Source organism: Phocoena phocoena, chromosome 13 (genome assembly GCF_963924675.1).
Source record: "Phocoena phocoena chromosome 13, mPhoPho1.1, whole genome shotgun sequence".
In the NCBI taxonomy this organism is placed as follows: Eukaryota; Metazoa; Chordata; class Mammalia; order Artiodactyla; family Phocoenidae; genus Phocoena; species Phocoena phocoena.
This window is the reverse complement of record NC_089231.1, coordinates 83,841,303-83,859,089: the sequence shown is the minus strand read 5'-3', so window position 1 is coordinate 83,859,089 and position 17,787 is coordinate 83,841,303. Positions and strand designations below refer to the sequence as shown.

The window sequence follows — 17,787 nt, the reverse complement described above, 5'->3', positions numbered from 1 at the left end:
AGAACAATGTAAATACATTTTAATCTTTTCAAATACTGCTTACTTAAAGGGCATTGACTGAAATAAATTATTTGTTTTACTTTCTATTTTGAAATAAATTCAAATTTACAGAGAACGTGCAAGAACTGTCATACTCCTATATCCTAGGATCACCAGTTAACATTTTGCCATATTTGCTTTATCATGTCACATATATATATATTTTTTCACACACATACACATATATATATATATATATTTTTTTCTTGAACCATTTGAGAGTAAGTTGTAGACGTTGAGCCCCTGTACTTATATACTTTTGGTATGTGTTTCCTAAGAAATACATCCATAGTCACAGAAAAATTATCCAAATAAAGAAATCTAATACTGATGCAGTCCATATCCAGATTGTTCCTTTATGTCACCTTTTTCCCCAGTCCAGGATCTATTCACTTATCTCTTTAGTTGCCTTTAATCTGAAACAATGTGTTAACCTTTTTCTTTCATGACACTGGCAGCTTTGAAGAGTAAGGGCAGTTATTTTACAGACTGTCCCTCTGTTGATATTATAATATTTAATTTTGTGGTGCAATTCTTTGTTTTTCCTTGTAGCTTTTAGGAGAGTATGAGTCCCTTGGAAAAGAACACGAAAGAGTAAAGGTAACAGTTGATCATTCATGTTCTGAACTTCCTGTCGGGGCAAAAGCATTAGTTTGGAAGTCGAGAGATCTAACCCTTTCTCCCTTTCTCTTCCCCTCCTCTGTCCCCATCTGGCTATTTGAACTAGACCGCTCACTTATCCTCTCATGTCAGTTTCCTTATTTTCAAATATCTGCCCATTTAACTCACAAATTTGTTAATTTAACAAATATTTATTGAATGGCTATTGCATTTGAGATGAGATGAAATTTTTAGAAGAGGATAAAATACCATACAAATGCAAATAATTATTTAATACTATTTAAATATAAGGTTTTGTTTTTCAAAACATTAGCTTTTTGTGGGGTTGAGTTAATTATGTTTAACTTCTTAATTAAAACTCTGTTTGGGATCTACGTATTTGAATTCATTGAAACCCCACAATAAGTAAGTGGGGTCCAAGTAGTTCTGTTGCATAAAATGCAGGGTTGTGATTATTCAAGGTTAGTGAAAAGGCCTGCATAGCTAGGTAGCCAAGATGTCTGGGGTTTCAGGGGCCAATTGTTATATCTGAAATCTCATCATTGCAGGTATTCGCTTTGCCATTTACTGAGGTTTTAGTCAAGTTTGTGTTTAAAATATGTCCATTTTAACACTGTTTCTAATCAAGCAAAGCATTATAGGCTTTGCTTATTAAACAGGGGGCTTACACACAGCTATTTGTATAAACCAGTATTTTGCTCTTCATTTTTTCCCTTGAATCATGTATATTGGCTCTGTGGCTGATGCCATACTTGCTGAGTATCTGCATAATTTTCTTTGTAGCTCTCTGGTGTAGTCTTAGATTAGTTTTATATTATGCATTTTAAAATAAAAGGAATACATCTGAATATTTATCTTCAGTTGTCTGAATTTTTCCTTTATTTTCGTAGGATACATTAAATAAAACTGAGAACAAATTGCTTGATGCACACACTCAGATTTCTGATTTGAAAAGGTAAAATATATTGTCTTAACTAATAAGCAAATAACTGTTCTTTCAGGCCCTAAATATGTGTCTATATTAAAAGTGATGAAAAAAGCTTTTCTTGGGGATTTTTAAGCACTTTGAGATTAGATTTTAATCCTCATCTTCCCTTCACCTGGAAATACATTTGATTTTAGCCAAAGAGTTTTAAATGATTAGAATATATTGGTGACTGTGCCTGAAAGGTGTGCAGGTCCCCAAACATTATGTATTTACTTAGCATAGGTAAAACCTAAGTGATATTAAATCGTTGAAAAGAATTTTAAGAAGTAGTCTAATTCACTGAATTATCTTTGTGCTCCAAAAAGAAAATAGCATTCACACCAATTTTGTGGTTATTTACTTTCTTAAAGACCTGGTTTGAGGACTGTATTCATGATCTGATTTGCTTACTTAGGGAAGGAACAGTCGTTAAGTGGTCCCTATGGCAAATGATTAGATATTTCTAATTGGCTTTAGTGTATATTTTTGTAGTTTTATTTGGAGATAAGTGATGTCCCTGACTTAGAGATTTTATGCACTCTTAAGGACTTCTCATAGGGAAGAACAGGAACAGTCTAGCTTTCTTGTCTGCTCAGGTCTTTTCTGTGAAGCATTCAATTCTAGGGATCGTTTGTTATCCGTTTGGTATAAGCATTAGCCCTGTTAGAGCTTTCTCCCTCAAACCTTCCTTGCAACAGAGTAGGTAAGAATTTAAGTTTAAAAGATGAGATGGAGACATATTCAAAGTTTCAAAAGACAGAAAGAATGCCAAGATATCCACAAAACAGTTAACTGGCCACAGTGCTTATTTTCTCTTGGTAAGCTTGAAGATAAGCTTTTATCCTGAACACAGCACAAATCAGATGAGCTGCCTATAGGTTGAGAGTTGTTCAGAACAGGAAGTTCTTTTTAATAGCTCTGCTTCGGATGGTAAGCCTGCTTCCTCTTTTGTGAGAGCCTTACCCGTGTATATGTCATATGAATACATACGTATTAGAATTAAACATGTTAGAATTGCAATTTATTTGATTGCTGAATTTATTTTATTTTTATTTGATTTATACTGTGTTTTTATCTGTAGTAAAATTTCTAAATTTTTTTTTTACTTTCTGTATTAAATGTATGTGTTGTTCCCTTTTCCTTCAGTTGTAGCATATGAAATGCTCCTTCGTAGAGTTTCTTCTATTTGCCTTCCTATTTATTCTCCCTGATTTTTTTCAGCTTTTTAAAGTGTAATGTGGCTTTTTACTATGAAGAAGGTTTATGCATGTGCAGCTCTTTTGTCACCCCTTTCCTAGAAGTATCTGTTAAATAAGTAATTTGTAGTTGAGCTGTATTTTAAATTTGTTGAAATGTACTTAATTTATCTTATTGCTTTTGAATTAGAACAATTTCAAAACTTGAAGCTCAGGTCAAGCAAGTAGAGCATGAGAATATGTTAAGTCTTCGTCATAATTCTAAAACTCCTATGAGACCCTCACGTGCCAAGTAAGTTACTTCGTTTAATCTCTCTGTAAAGCTCGTAATAGGCGTACCCTGTAATTGAATTGAGACACTCATCTGTCCAAATCGTGAGGAAGACACAGTTAAATGTCATCACAGAACCTGATGCGTGAAAACATCTAACGGTTAGATATTGTGAAAGCTCATACGCAGAGGCATTTGCCGAAAGGTAATGTAGAGTCAGATTGGGAGTGACGAGAACTGGGATGTTTTATTTGTTTTTGACTCTGCCCAGCCGTGTGACCTTAGGCAGATCACTTCATTTTTTGGAGCTCAGTTTTATCATCTGTAAAAACAAGGACATTGGGTTAGAACATCTCAAAAGGTCTTTTAGCCCTAAACTTCCAGAAATTTTATTCCCATGTTAATGGAAAGAATTATGAAGATGGATCTGCATTAGGTTGTGTGGATTTTTCTTTTTAGTTTTTCCAAATTAGCTTTGTTATAATCTAAGAGCATTATCTTGATGATTCATTTACACAGTAAGTTTTTTTCATATTAGAATTGTTTTTATTGTGATTTTGATGTAAATAAAGAGTATTAAATGAGTAGGTCATAACTTCCTAATATTGATGTTTTATCAGAAAAAGATTAACTTGCAGATGTTAACCTAAGTTGTAATTGTCAAATGAGAAACTTTTTCTAGATCTTTACTAATTAATATTAGTAGGACATAATGAATTATTGAAAGGTAAGATAATGTAAATAACTGAAATTGGACATTTGAGATTGAAGAAAAAGGAGGGCTAAAGTTGGAGTCAGGGAGGGGCCTTTCTGTGGAGGGACGCGTTAGTGGAGAGGGAAGACATGCAGAGTCGTTCAGGTGGGAGGTGTGGAGGGAGGGGTGTTCCAGGCAGAGACAGTGCTCTTGCTGAGTCCTGAGGTAGGAAAGTGCTTAGTCTTATGTTTAAAGAACCCAGAGGAGGCTCATGTGGCCTGACTGTTCCCAGCAAGGGACAAAGGAGCCCCAGATAAAATCACAGACCCATCATACATAGCTTTCTAAACCAGGGTCAAGGGTTTGGATTTTACTGTAAGTCCATTGGGACACCTTTGACGGGTTTTTGTTTTGTTTTGGTTTGTTTTTTTGCGGCACGCGGGCCTCTCACTGATGTGGCCTCTCCCGATGCGGAGCACAGGCTCCGGACGCGCTGGCTCAGCGGCCATGGCTCACGGGCCCAGCCGCTCCGCGGCATGTGGAATCTTCCCAGACTGGAGCATGAACCCGTGTCCCCTGCATCGGCAGGCGGACTCTCAAACACTGCGCCACCAGGGAAGCCCGGGTTTTATATAGTAAAATTGTGTCACCTGATTTCTATTTTTTTAATGCACCTGCCACGAGGAAGGGAAAAGAGTAGAAGCAGAGAGACTAATTAGGCTATTGCAGGGCTAGGAGAGAGATGGTGCTAGCTGGGTGGTGGCCATAGAAACGGACAGACGAGAAGGATTTGAGAAGATTCTGGATGAATTGGATGGCAAGGTAAGAAAGGGAGGCGTCAGGTCAGTCCTTTGTTTCTGTCTTGAACAGCTAAAGGTGTAGCATTGAACCAGGGAGGAGATGGGAAGAGCAGACCATGGGGTAAAGACCAGAATTTACGTCTTGAAGATTTTAGTTTGAGATTCATGTAAATTCCAAGTGGAAATCAAGCAGGTGATGATAAATTTCCGTTTGGAGTGCAGAAATAAGGCTGGAGTTATCAATATTGGAGTTGTCTTTCTAGATAGGGCTTAAGGCTATTGGATGGATGTGTCTGTTTAGTGAGAAGCAAGCCCAGGACAAAGCTCTGAAGAACCCCAGTGTTTTGGTGTTGGGTAGAGAAGGAGCTGGCAAAGGAACCTGAGAAAGAGCTGCTGGAAACCAGGAGAAAGACTGAAGCAGCTGTTAAGAGAGCCAGTGAGATGAGGAATGAGGGTCTGTTGGATTTGTAAGCTGGAGGTTCCTGATGACCTGGAGAGCAGTTGGCACGGAGTGATCGAAGCGGAAGGCAGTGGTGAATGTATTGAAGAGTGGATGAACACAACCTAGATGTCTAACAGCCCGAATGTCAGTATATTGTGATACATTTATGCATAATACTGCTCAGCATGACAGTGCACAGACTAGATTGGTGGTTGGTAAACTACAGCTCCCCAGCCAAATCTAGCCTACTGCCTGTGTTTTTTTTTTTTTTGCTCTGGGCTACACGGCTTGCAGGATCTTAGTTCCCTGACCAGGGGTTGAACCCGGGCCCACGGCAGTGAAATCGCGGAGTCCTAACCACTGGACTGTCAGGGAATTCCCATACCACCTGTTTTTGTAAGGCCTGTGAGCAAAGAATGGTTTTTGTTTTTAAATGTTTGGAAAAAGAAAATCAAAGAATAATATTTCATGACACCTGAAAACTATATGAAATTCAGTTTTCAGTGTCCAGAAATAAAGTTTTATTGGAACATACCTAAGCGTATTCATTTGTGTATTGTCTATAGGTGCTTTGTGCTGCAGTGACAAAGTTGAGTAGTTGTGACAGAGACTATCTGGCCCATAATACCTAAAATATTTATCGTCTGGCTCTTTACTCACAGTTGCCAACCCCATAACTAGCCTGTCAACATGGTTTAATCTTAAGAACATAATATGGAACACAACAAAAAACTAGTTGCAGAAGAAATTGGGTACTAGTTATATCGAATTTAGCATGTAAATCAGCTCTGCAGATCTTACGGGTCATACAGATGGAGTAAAGGTGTGAAAGCACTCATGGGGTTGCTGAACACAAATTTAGCATGAACCGTTGCTTTGGGGAAGAATGAGGTTGGAAAGGTACACAGGGGACTTCAGTTGTATCTGTATTGTTCCGCTCCGTAGAATTCTAAAGGATATACAGCAGCGAATCAAGATTTTATAAAGCGGGTTGGTTGGTGCCTGAGTATCATCTGGATGTCTTCATGCTTGAACTGTTTTACATTTTTAAAAAAATTTTATTTATTTATTTTTAGCTGCGTTGGGTCTTCGTTGCTTCACGCAGGCTTTCTCTAGTTGTGGTGAGCAGGGGCTACGCTTTGTTGTGGTGTGCGAGCTTCTCATTGCGGTGGCTTCTCGTTGCGGAGCACGAGCTCTAGGCGAGAGACCTCTAGAGTGCAGGCTCAGTAGTTGTGGCGCACGGGCTTAGTTGCTCTGTGGCATGTGGGATCTTCCTGGACCAGGGCTTGAACCCGTGTTCCCTGCATTGGCAGGCGGATTCTTAACCACTGCGCCATCAGGGAAGTCCTACATTTTTTAAGTGAACAGGAACCAATAAAGGATTAGTATCCAGAATATAAAGGACTTCTACAAATCAAAAAAAAAAGAGAACCTCCTCGATAAAAAAGTGATAAAAAATATGAACAAGCTGTTCACAGAAAAAGAAACCTAAATGGCTAACAAAAATGAAAAGATGCTCATTTCACTAATAATCAGAAAGTTGCAAATGAAAACAGTAATGGGATACCACTCACACCATCAGACAGGCCAGTCATTGTAAAATTTCACAAAGACATGAAGAAACAGGAACTCTCAAACTACTGGTTTGACTGAAAATTGGTACAGCGCATCTGGAGAGTGATTTGTCAGTATCCAGTAAGACTGGAGGTGAGCACACCCCAAATTCCACAGTTCTAGTTTAAGGTGTTTATCTTGGAGAAATTCTGACATATGTTCATTAGAGCATTGTTGAAAGGTGATACATTAGAAACTAAACATCCACCAACAGGAGAAAGGATAAATGACTTGTGATGCAGTCATACTGTGGATAAACTATTAAAATGGTAGAGCTGTAGATATTAACATGGGTAAGTCTCAAACGTAATGTTGAGTAGAAAAAGCAGCATTAAAAGGATGCATACATTATGCCCTTTATGTAATTTTAAAAATGCAAACAACCATATATATGCTATTTATGTCTTACAATTAAAAACACATATGGTAAAGATGTTAGCATTTATTAAAACTAAGTATGGGCAAGTGCTTGTTATAGTACTCTTTGTAATTTTCTAAGAATGTTTGAAATGATTCTTAATTTAAAAATTGAGGGGAAAAGGAGTGACTGGGAGCTGAAATGAAAATACTGATAGATAAAAGAGGCAACTCTTAAAAAGTTTGGTTGTGAAAGGAAACAGAGAGAGGAAGACAGGAGTTCCTATCCTGTGGTTTCTATTTTCTCTCTGGAGTGTGATGCAAGGTTATCACCTGACAGTCAAGGCTGGGGCGAGAGGTTTGAGGAGAGTGGAGAGGGTGTCAGATAGTCATATTGGGGAATCGGAGCTCCTTAATTACGGGAAGATGTGTTGGCAGCCAGTGTTGGGCGTCCACTTGAGATAGTGATGGTGATTCTGTGGTGATACCCCAGTCTACACAGCTGGGCAGCTTCTGTCCAGCACAGCTCAACTGTAGGAGTACAGACACAGAAGGAAAGTGAGCTCATTGTAGTCAGACAGGCTTAGGTTTGCTGCCAGTCAGATGCGATGGCAAGTGAGCAGGGAAGGGGGTCCAGGCGATGAGTACTGGTTACCAGGAGCGTGGGCTGGGGTGGTGGTGGGAGTGGGGTGAAGAGGAGCCCGACAGCTAGGAGGGGCTGGTGCACAGGGAAGGGGAGGCCCAGGGTCGTGGGCCTCGTGGTGAGAGCACCGTGGGGATGCTCAAGCACGGGAGCCAGAGCATCTTTGGAGCTGTGATTTCTGAAGGGAGCTGCCTTCTCTGGGATGATGCGTGCAGTGAGCGTCCTCTGAAGGGGCGGCTGAACAAGGGAGTCGGGTCGTCGGCGGGAGTTGGGAGCAGCTCCCGTGTGCGCGTGGAGGCCGCGCCGGATGAGGGCAGGAGGCGGTGTGGAGAGTATGAGGCCTCGAGTGACCGGAGTGTATGGTGGGGTGAGCCTCAGTCGGGCCGGGCTTCACAGTCACAGGGAGGAATGTCATGGTCTAGAACTACACTGTTCATTACATCAGTGCTGGCCACCACAGCTGTTTCAATCTAGCTGCGTTGCAAGCATTTACGAGCTCGTGTGTATGTGGCCGGTGGCCATGGTATTGTACTGTGCACACGGAGGGTGTTTTCTGTCTTCACAGAAAATTCTGTTGGCAGTGCTGGTCTGGGAGGAACAGGCAAGGTGCTCTCGCTTCACCTCAGGGCCCTGAGCTCGACGGGGCATAAAGGGTGTGAAGTGCGGTGAGGGGCTGGGCCGGGGTGTTCGGAGCCGGGTACACGTGACGGTACCTAAATCTTGACTGTTCTTCTGAAACCAAGAATAACAATTCAGTCGGAGCTGAAAACTGTAAAATAGAGTTCATCTAGCTAAAATAAGATTGTTTTATGCTGTTTTTAAATTCCTGTGTAAATGTGGAAATAACATTTCAGAGCAGCTTGTTTTCTGTATGTGCTCAGTCTAAACTGGAGTGCAGACCGTGCAGTGCCTGAGAACACTTCTCGTCCTCACAGCACACTGGCGAGCTCCGACGTCAGCCGGCGGAAGTGGCTGATCCCGGGAGCAGAGCATTCCATCTTCACTGGGCAGCCTCTGGACACGCGGGACAGCAAGGCAGACAGCCAGCTGGAGGACACCTGCCTTGCTGGGTGAGACAGCTCCGTCGAAGATCGTATTTAGAGACTGTTAGGTTTTCTTAGAGATTTCAGTAGCCTTTCAAAGTTCAGGAAGTTGTAAAGAACCATCTCCTTGTTCCTTTTATGTCTTAATTTTGAGGATCTGATTTTTACTTTATTTTGAAAGGCTAGTGCTTTTCGGACATTTTCCTCCTGTAGGCCTTGAGGAGCTATCTCCACCTGTGCTGCTTGCATAGTGCTGTGCCCTGTGCACGGGCTTACAGTTCGGACAAGAGGTTGGTCCTCACCCTCCAGATAGCTGAGCCCCCCATGAGCAACCTCGTTCATTTACTCCAGAGTGCCATATAAATATTATATTTCTGTATGCTCTAGGCTGTGAAAAGGATTGGGAAGCACTGCTCTATTATATACAGGCTCAATTTTATTGATTTGCCTTGTGAAGCATACGTATTCGTTGTGGAGTAACTGTCAGCCCTCATGGTATTCCCCTAGTAATCCCGGTAAACCATCTTAGTTCAGGCTGCTACAACAAATTACCCTTGACTGGGTGGCTTAAGCAACAAGCAGTTTTGTCCTACAGTTCTGGAGGTGGGCAGTCTGAGATCAGGGTGCCAGCATGGTTGGGTCCTGGTTCTGTCCTCACATGGCCTTTCTTTGGTGCATGTGTGTAGGGAGAGATCAAGATGTCTCTTCCTTATTTTATAAGGGCACTAATCCCAGCTTGGGGGCTTTACCCTCATGATCTCATCAAAACCTAATCACCTCCAAAAGGTGAGGACAAGAATTCGTCATAAGAATCGCGTTCAACATAAGAATTCTGGGGAGACACAAATATTCCGTTCATAGCACCGTGTGTCTTACAATTATTATTTAAGGTACCATTCTCCTCTGGAAAAGGATCCTTCACCTGGAAGTTCACCAACAAGTTTATTGATAAAAAAACAAAGAGACACTTCAGACACACCAATCATGAAAGCTTTGAAAGAACTTGATGAAGAAAAAGTATTTAAAAATTGGGGCACACAGACGGAGAAAGAGGATACCTCAAATAGTAAGTATTTTATTCCTTGTTTGATAGAAATATAGATATATAGATCTCTTTCTCCCCCAATTATATTGCCTTCTTAAAATGAAATGCCTCAAGTAATAAAATAAAAAATTTATTTTTATGCTGTTTCGGCCCCATTGCAGACAGTTGAATCCCCTAGTTGTTAATTTTTTAAAATTAATTAATTAATTTGGCTATGACGGGTCTTAGTTGCAACACGTGGGATCTTCATTGAGGCATGTGGGATCTTTTGTTGCGACATGCTGACTCTTTATTGTGGCGCGCGGGCTTCTCTCTGGTTGTGACGTGCGGGTTTTCTCTCTCTAGTTGTGGCGCTCAGGCTCCAGGCCGTGTGAGCCCAGTAGTTGTGGCACGCTGGCTTAGTTGCCCCGCGGCATGTGGGATCTTAGTTCCCCGAACAGGGATCGAACCCCCATCCCCTGCATTGGAAGGTGGATTCTTTACCACTGGACCACCCAGGTTGTTAATTTATCATTGTCATCACATAGGTACCTTTTCAAATGACATATTATGTTCTGATTATTAAAGATTTACGTGGCATTCTTAAGGATATTTGAAAACTTTCCATATCAATTTGTCTTACTTGCACACATCAGAAAGTTACGACAGGCATTTGGTGTTCATGAAGTGAGATGTAACATTTCCTACTCTCCCTTTATTGGTTACTGAGCATCTATCAGTAGGACAACAAGTATGTTTAATACTGTTTATTTCACAGGTCCAGGCGCTTGTACTTGCTCTGGTGCTTATTTGGTTGGGCCTGCTAATTACATCATTAACGTCTTTGGCATTGCCTTTCCAAAGCAGTATCCGCTAGTAAATAAATTAGTGACCTGCTTTCTAAAAATAAACTCTTGAAAAATCACCTTGAATGCCAGTTGTAAACAGAGAACCAGAATGAATTCATTAAAAACTCCCACGTTTTTCTTCATCAAGCATTTTTTAGCATTGTAATGTGGTGCATTTTGCAAGTAATCGTTATAATCTAGATGGTGAGAATTGCTTGCTTGGTGTAACCATCTGTTAATAAAAAGCAGGTAACTGAAGCTAGGTTTGTTTTGTATTTTTGTTTTTATTGTTTTACATTTTTCTGTTACAGAATTAGTGACTCCTCGGCTAACTGACACTTCAGTCAATGCAAGTCGGTCCCCAGAGAAAGGTGCCCAGCAAAGACAAAAGAGATTTAATTCTGCTTCACAGAGATCGTCATCTTTACCACCTTCAAATCGTAAATCAAGTACTCCAAGTAAGAGTTAGAGGTTTATGTCTCTTGGGCTTGGAAGAGTGGCATCTGAGCCATACACACTGTTTGATGCTTTCTGTGTCCCTTACACTCTTCCTAGCACCTAGTACAGTGCTCTGAACACAGAATCCCTAAATACCATCTTGTTCAATAACACCATCTGATTGCACAGTTACTATGACTATAACTGAAGAAATTCTCACCGTTTATCAAAGTGAGATTTTTGAGTGTGTCCCGCAAATGTTTTGCAACTAATACCACTTCACAGTTTTTGAGACAAACTCAACTAGATATTTTGACAACTATCTAATTAAACAGTAGTTCAAACAAATGAAGCTAGCCTGAAAATGATGTTTTTTTCCATATATTTACCTAGGGTTACTCAGCATTAGTCACCTTTTTCTTTAGCCAATTATAAGTATGGTCTTAAAGTTAAGCATTGGGCTTCTGTATCCTTAATTTCCATTTCCATAACTGCTGAGGAGATTCGTGTATGACTGTGTTATTAGGAATGTTCACTAGTGCACTGGTGTTTCCATCTTATTTCCAGTCGACTTCTAAAATCCTGAAAAACCAGTTTTGAGTCAGAGCGCTGCAACTACAGTCTGATACACTAAAATCTTACCAGTGGTTTCCTCTAGATGTTAGGATTATGAACTATTTTTACTTTGTATACTCTTACTTATCTTTGAAAAAGTTTTACAATGAAAATGTATTCTTAGTTAGAAATAAGGTACTGGAAAAGAAGCTATGCTCTGCCATCCTAGCACATACATAGAAGGAACAGACTGTCTCCTCTTCGTTTTCCTTTGTAGCAAAAAGAGAGATTATGTTAACACCAGTGACTGTGGCTTATAGTCCAAAACGATCCCCTAAAGAAAATTTGTCCCCAGGATTTAGTCATCTACTTAGCAAAAATGAAAGCAGCCCGATTCGGTAAGTTCTCTAAAATTGTTGAATAAAATATATATAGTATTGATTTTTTAAAAATGTCAACTTATGCCTCTAGCTGTCACTAATTTTTCAGTTGTTAATGGGGATTCTGTGGATTTAAATCATTTAAATAAATGTCATACTCAAAATAAAAAAGTACTATAATACGTGAAAACAGTTTTTAGGTGTGTAAACTGGCTACTATAAAATTTAAATACTGCCTCAGAACCTCTTCCAGCTTTTGGATATAGAATGATAATTCTTTGTTCTCCTGAAAAGGTATAAGATACAGGGAGAATTGGGGGCCATTTGTACAAGAAAGTGGGCTGTCCTGGTATGGCCCTGGCACTAAACACAAGTTTACCTGTGCTCCTGAGAAAGTTCTCTCTGAAGTGTGGTTGGGAGTGTGTGCTGTGGTGGGAGGGCCACTGACTCCTAAGACATGAGAGCTAGTGGCCCAGCTCTGTCAGGCTCTTGGGGAAAATTACTGAAGCACATTGAACCTCAGTTTCCTCTTCTATAAAACGGGGGTAATAGTGCCTACCTGCTTATTTCATATGGTTGTTACAAAGATCGGATGAGATAATGTATTGGTAAATGCTTTAAGTCGCCAGTATGTAAATATAATTTTGTGTTAGAAAATATAAATTAAATTTCAGTTTTAAAAAATTATATGACCACCTTTCTCTTTTAAAGATATGTGAATATGTAAGTTAACTGGATGCCAGCTCATCTTTCTAGTGGAGATAGGGAACATCAGTTAACACTTTTTTTCTCACAAGTAACTTGCTTCATTCAATAGATTTGATATACTTTTGGATGATTTAGATACTGTTCCTGTGTCTACAGTACAACGTCCCAATCCAAGGAAACAACTCCAGTTTCTTCCTCTAGATGACTCAGAAGGTACCTTTTCCTTAAAAAATTATCAGTTATGGTTTTAGTCTTTCATTTTGTGAGTTTCTGGTATCTTTTCAAGGTTCTAAATGTCATTATATCCTGCACTTAAATCTTTTTTTACCCAACGGCCTCTAAAAATAAGCATTTGTGACACTCATATTGTGTCAGTGTTGTTATCCTCATTGGAAAGTTGGGAAACCGAGGTACAGGGGATGTTAATCTTTAATTACCAGGGCCATACTGTTCAGTTTTTTATATTCTGTAACTTATGTTCTGTAACCTTCTTTTTCTCATTTATATTTTAAGTTTCTTTTTCTCATTTATCTTATAAAGTTATAAGGTAATGTATGTGAAATCACTTGGGTAGGCCCTTAAAATACTAACTCTGTAATGTTGGTATATGTCCACTAAATGTGTTGTTTAGTTTTTAAACTTTTTTTTTGCTTTAAGTTTATTTAGGGAAGTTGTGAAGATTGTCAAACTGAGGGCAGGGCTTTTAGAATTCTGTGGAGAAAAAAACTGAGTATATATGATTCATTATGTATCTCTTTTCATTACATTTTTTTTGGCCGTGTAGCAGCCATTTCCAGAAAGTGAAGTTGGGTAACATATTTAGTATGTACATGCTCTGTTAGAAGAGCTGATAAGAAATAAAAGAAACTTCTTTTCTCTCTGACAGAAAAAAAATACTCAGAAAAAACCACTGACATCCATGTTAATCATAGCTCTTCCCCCGAACCGTTGCCAAGTGGAGTGAAGAAAGTCTCTGTGAGATCAGCCTGGGAGAAGAATAAATCAGTTAGCTATGAACAGTGTAAGCCTGCCTACGTACCACCACAGGGTAATGATTTTGAGTATACAGCAAAAATTAGGACCCTAGCTGAAACGGAACGGTTTTTTGATGAACTTACAAAAGAAAAAGACCAGGTAAAAACAAACATAAAAAAATGTCTTAAATCTTTGTCTGCACTTAATGTTACGTCTGAGGAAGAGTCAGGAGGGAATTATTGAGTCAAACCCAGGAAGTTACTGTGGATGCCACACAAAGCTGCACTAGAAACGTGTGTGAGCCAAGCTGTTGTTACTAATTGTGACAGAGGGGACTTATGCGAAGTCGAGATGGACGAGAAAGTACTAGGCTGAAGTCTTTTCTTTCCATTCTGTTATAAACCTCCCTGCCACTAATTAGAATTCTCCTATTTTTATTTAAACATTTTTTTGTGTTAACAGATTGAGGCAGCACTAAGCCGAATGCCTTCTACTGGAGGACGAATCACTCTGCAGACAAGGTTGAATCAGGTGAAGTGTCTTACCCTGAGTCTGCTTTGGAGGCTTGGTGCTAGTCAGTGCTCCATTTAACCACAAGGACTTTTTTTTTTTTTTTTTGCGGTACGCGGGCCTCTCACTGCTGTGGCCTCTCCCGTTGCGGAGCACAGGCTCCGGACGCGCAGGCTCAGCAGCCATGGCTCACGGGCCCAGCCGCTCCGCAGCATGTGGGATCCTCCCGGACTGGGGCACGAACCCGTATCCCCTGCATCTGCAGGCAGACTCTCAACCACTGCGCCACCAGGGAAGCCCTCGATGATTTTTTAATATCACAGTTTTTAGGCACACTGAAACAGTCGATCAGAACTTTTAGCCTTTACAGGAAGTGTTTGGATGATAGCATATTTTATAACTGCATGCTAGCTTTCTGGAACGAAAAGTGATTTTACCTTTATACTTCTAAGAAAAAGGTGTTCATGCCATCATGTTTTCAAGAAACTAACTTGGGAGCAAATGGCAATATGTCTTAACAGATTTTACATTTTTAAGGCTCTCACATTAAATCTCCCTTTTTTGTGTTTGTTTTTTCCTCCCCAATCTGCAATTTATTTCTGAACCCCTTTCCATTTAGTAGACGTATAAAACAGTGGTACTTTGCAACTGGAATAGATGTGAGGTTAAAAAGAGAGGTGTGATTCCATTATTGAGCAGAAGATGGTGCAGGCGAAGTGGGCCGTGTACATTTTTTTTAGTTGCTTTTCAAAGAGAATTAAAATGCATGAAACCATGGAACATTTTAAATCTCTTTTTGTAACATTTTAAACATAACAGCAATGATATGTCTCTTATATAACTGCAAGCTTTGGCTTTTCAGTGCCTTAATGTCAGGAAAAGTTCAGTTTCAGATTGATCTGTGAGAAAGACACACAGAAAATAGCAGAGGTCTTTTTCTAGGGCCTGTATCCTTCTCTTTTTTTCTGACTTTCTTTCATTTTTTCTGTTGTTCTGAACGTTTTTATTCAATAATTTGTAAGAGTCAACACATGAAATTTGTTTTAAAATAGTTTACTGGGGGGACTTCCCTGGCAGTCCAGTGGTTAAGACTCCGTGCTTCCAACGCAGGGGGTGCAGGTTCGGTCACTGGTTGGGGAACTAAGATATCCCACATGCTGCGAGGTGCAGCCAAAATAAACAAACAAACAAAGAAACAAATAAATAAAATAAAACAGTTTACTGGGAAAGTAGAAGGAAAACTTGTTCATACTCTAATTCTAAATGTATCTGAAACTTTTGTTTAGTATATTTTTTTACATAATGATGATAAGCTCTTAAAATAAGACATAGAGGGCCCCAGGTTCTGTTCATATATGTCAAAGCTATTTCAATCCAGTAAGAAGACAAATGGCAGCAAAAAAGGGCTGAGGATGCTTGTGTATGATTCATACGTAAAAAAGGTAAAATTGGGCAAAAAATATTGAAAAATGCTTGGCCTCACCAATGAGTAAAAAAATCCCACACATTTAAACAAAAGCATGATTTTTAAACTATCACATTGGCAGGTATTTAAAAAAAAAAAAACAAAAAACCACCAGAACCTGGGCTAGGGAAAAGCTTATCCTTGTACACGTGAGTGGAAGGAGAAAGCGTCACAGACTTTCTGGAGTTCAGCTTGACATGTATCCAAAGCTTTAAAATTTTACATTTCTTTGGACCTTGCATTTTTACTTTTGGGAATGATTCCTAAGGCGGTATTTATAGGTGTGTGTAGAGGTATGTTTCAGAATATATATTGCAGCATTATTTGTGATATATGAAATTAGAAGCAACCTAAATTTCAACTGAAAGATTCTTAATTAAATACGGTATATCTGATGGAATATTGCACATTAATTTACAATGATGTCATAAAGTATATTCCATAACAAGAAAAGTTAAATTGAAAAACATTCTGAAGCAGAGTTTGATTCTGATTTTATTTTTCTTGAAACTGGTGTTCCTATCTGCAGAAAAAAACCGGAAAGGGGAACAGTGGTTATTTGTTGCTTCTTGCTCATCTGTCTTCTAAAAATTCTAAAATGAATGTGTAATTTTTTTTACAATTTAAAGTTGTTGAAGAGAAAATTTTTAAGTTTTATTTCAGGATACCATTGGAGTTAATATCTAATAAAGTATCTAAAATGATGAATATATATTCCAGGTACTATTTCACAGTAGTACTATTTATTTAAAAGTAGCATTTGTTACACTGACTCATTGTGGAATATCTTGTTTCTTGGAAAAGTCTCCTCCAGCGTTTTTCCTCTTTTTTAACCTAGAAATTTTTGTCAGAAGAAAGTTATTTGATATACTTGTAAGTGGGATACGGCACCAGTCAGATGTGTCCGTTTCTTCTGGCGAAATGTGTGAAGAACGTTCTAGGTTCCTCTTGTACTGTTCTCAGTTCAACGGAGTCAAATAATTCTCTCCTTCTATTTAAAGATAAGCAGTTACCTTGAATGGTTGAAAAGTTGATTTATGTTTCGTTTAAAAGAAATAATGTAAATGACGATTTGTATAAAAACCAAAATGATTGTAATTTTGATGTTTATTTTTTGCTGAAAGAAAAGTCATTTTGGTGGTAATTATAGAATCGGTGAACTTGATGTAGAATTCTAATTAAGTTTTTTCCATGATTTTCACCCAGGAAGCCTTGGAAGATCGCTTGGAGAAGATTAATCGAGAGCTGGGTTCAGTTCGTATGACATTAAAGAAATTTCATGTTTTGCGCACCTCTGCAAATCTTTGAGATTTGTAGCCATTAAATGTTGAGGCAGTTTTGTTTGCACTAATGTGTAATTATGCACTCAGAAAAGGCAAACTATTTTGTACTGTTTATAAGCTTTCACTCAGTAGTTTTACAATCATGCTCTTCTTTACACTTGCTATTTTATACTTCAAATGGCCACATATTTTCAAGATATTTTTGTTATGCTCAGGAATCTCTTGTATATTTTACTATTTAAAAAGTATTATTTTTAAATAGTATATATATATCCAATTTATATCAAGAATAAGGAAATGTAAATAGGGGAGACAGCTTTGTTTCTAAACAAATAGTGTTATCCTTTTGCCATTAACTTTGCACACCAATTTTATAAACTTGTTCTACGTTGTGAATATGATTCTTTTTTTTTTTAAAATAAATGCTTAAGGACAGCTTCCGTAATGACAGAGTAATACATGCTGAATGCAAAAAAAAAAAAAAAACAAAAACAAAAAACAGCATACCCTGGATTTAGTTGTGTTGAAGTTTTTTAAAAATAGTAAAAATGTAATTCGTGTTTGAACCGTGTCTTAGAGTGAATATTGGAATAGTTAATAATGGAAATATTGGAAATAATGGAATATTGGAAAGCTTTGAAAGTAAGAATATCTCATTTTGTTTCCCTTAAACTTCATTATTTGTAAGAAAGAAAAATGATAGAGATGTAATTCTCTAATTTTGTGATAGATGTAGTACTTTTCAGAAAAGTTTAACAACTGGGGAGTTGTAGCTTTCTGCCCATCATTCTGAATGTAATTTGTGTCCCGCCCTTGACAATGAAGTGATAAAGCTTTGATGGAAATATAGGCCACCACTCAGGTTGTAAGAGCAACCCCAGTTTCCTCAGTGTACGTGGCCTCAGCTGTCGGAT

General features: G+C 38.7%; 1 protein-coding gene across 2 annotated transcripts in view; it reads left to right on the top strand.

Annotated features, from left to right (window-relative positions):
* Positions 1 to 17,358, top strand: part of MPHOSPH9 (M-phase phosphoprotein 9) — a 51,300-nt gene extending 33,942 nt beyond the window's left edge. Inside the window, exons 14-24 of one of the 2 annotated variants that reach the window (XM_065889926.1) lie at positions 592 to 639; positions 1,551 to 1,615; positions 3,014 to 3,115; positions 8,580 to 8,714; positions 9,578 to 9,753; positions 10,871 to 11,017; positions 11,830 to 11,950; positions 12,750 to 12,853; positions 13,527 to 13,774; positions 14,078 to 14,146; positions 16,797 to 17,358. In XM_065889926.1, the coding sequence (XP_065745998.1) occupies positions 592 to 639; positions 1,551 to 1,615; positions 3,014 to 3,115; positions 8,580 to 8,714; positions 9,578 to 9,753; positions 10,871 to 11,017; positions 11,830 to 11,950; positions 12,750 to 12,853; positions 13,527 to 13,774; positions 14,078 to 14,146; positions 16,797 to 16,898 (1,317 nt within the window). In that variant the 3' untranslated portion in view covers positions 16,899 to 17,358. The remainder of the gene's footprint in view (positions 1 to 591; positions 640 to 1,550; positions 1,616 to 3,013; positions 3,116 to 8,579; positions 8,715 to 9,577; positions 9,754 to 10,870; positions 11,018 to 11,829; positions 11,951 to 12,749; positions 12,854 to 13,526; positions 13,775 to 14,077; positions 14,147 to 16,796) is intronic. The other variant, XM_065889927.1, reaches the window with a different exon arrangement.
* Positions 17,359 to 17,787: the final 429 nt, after the last annotated feature.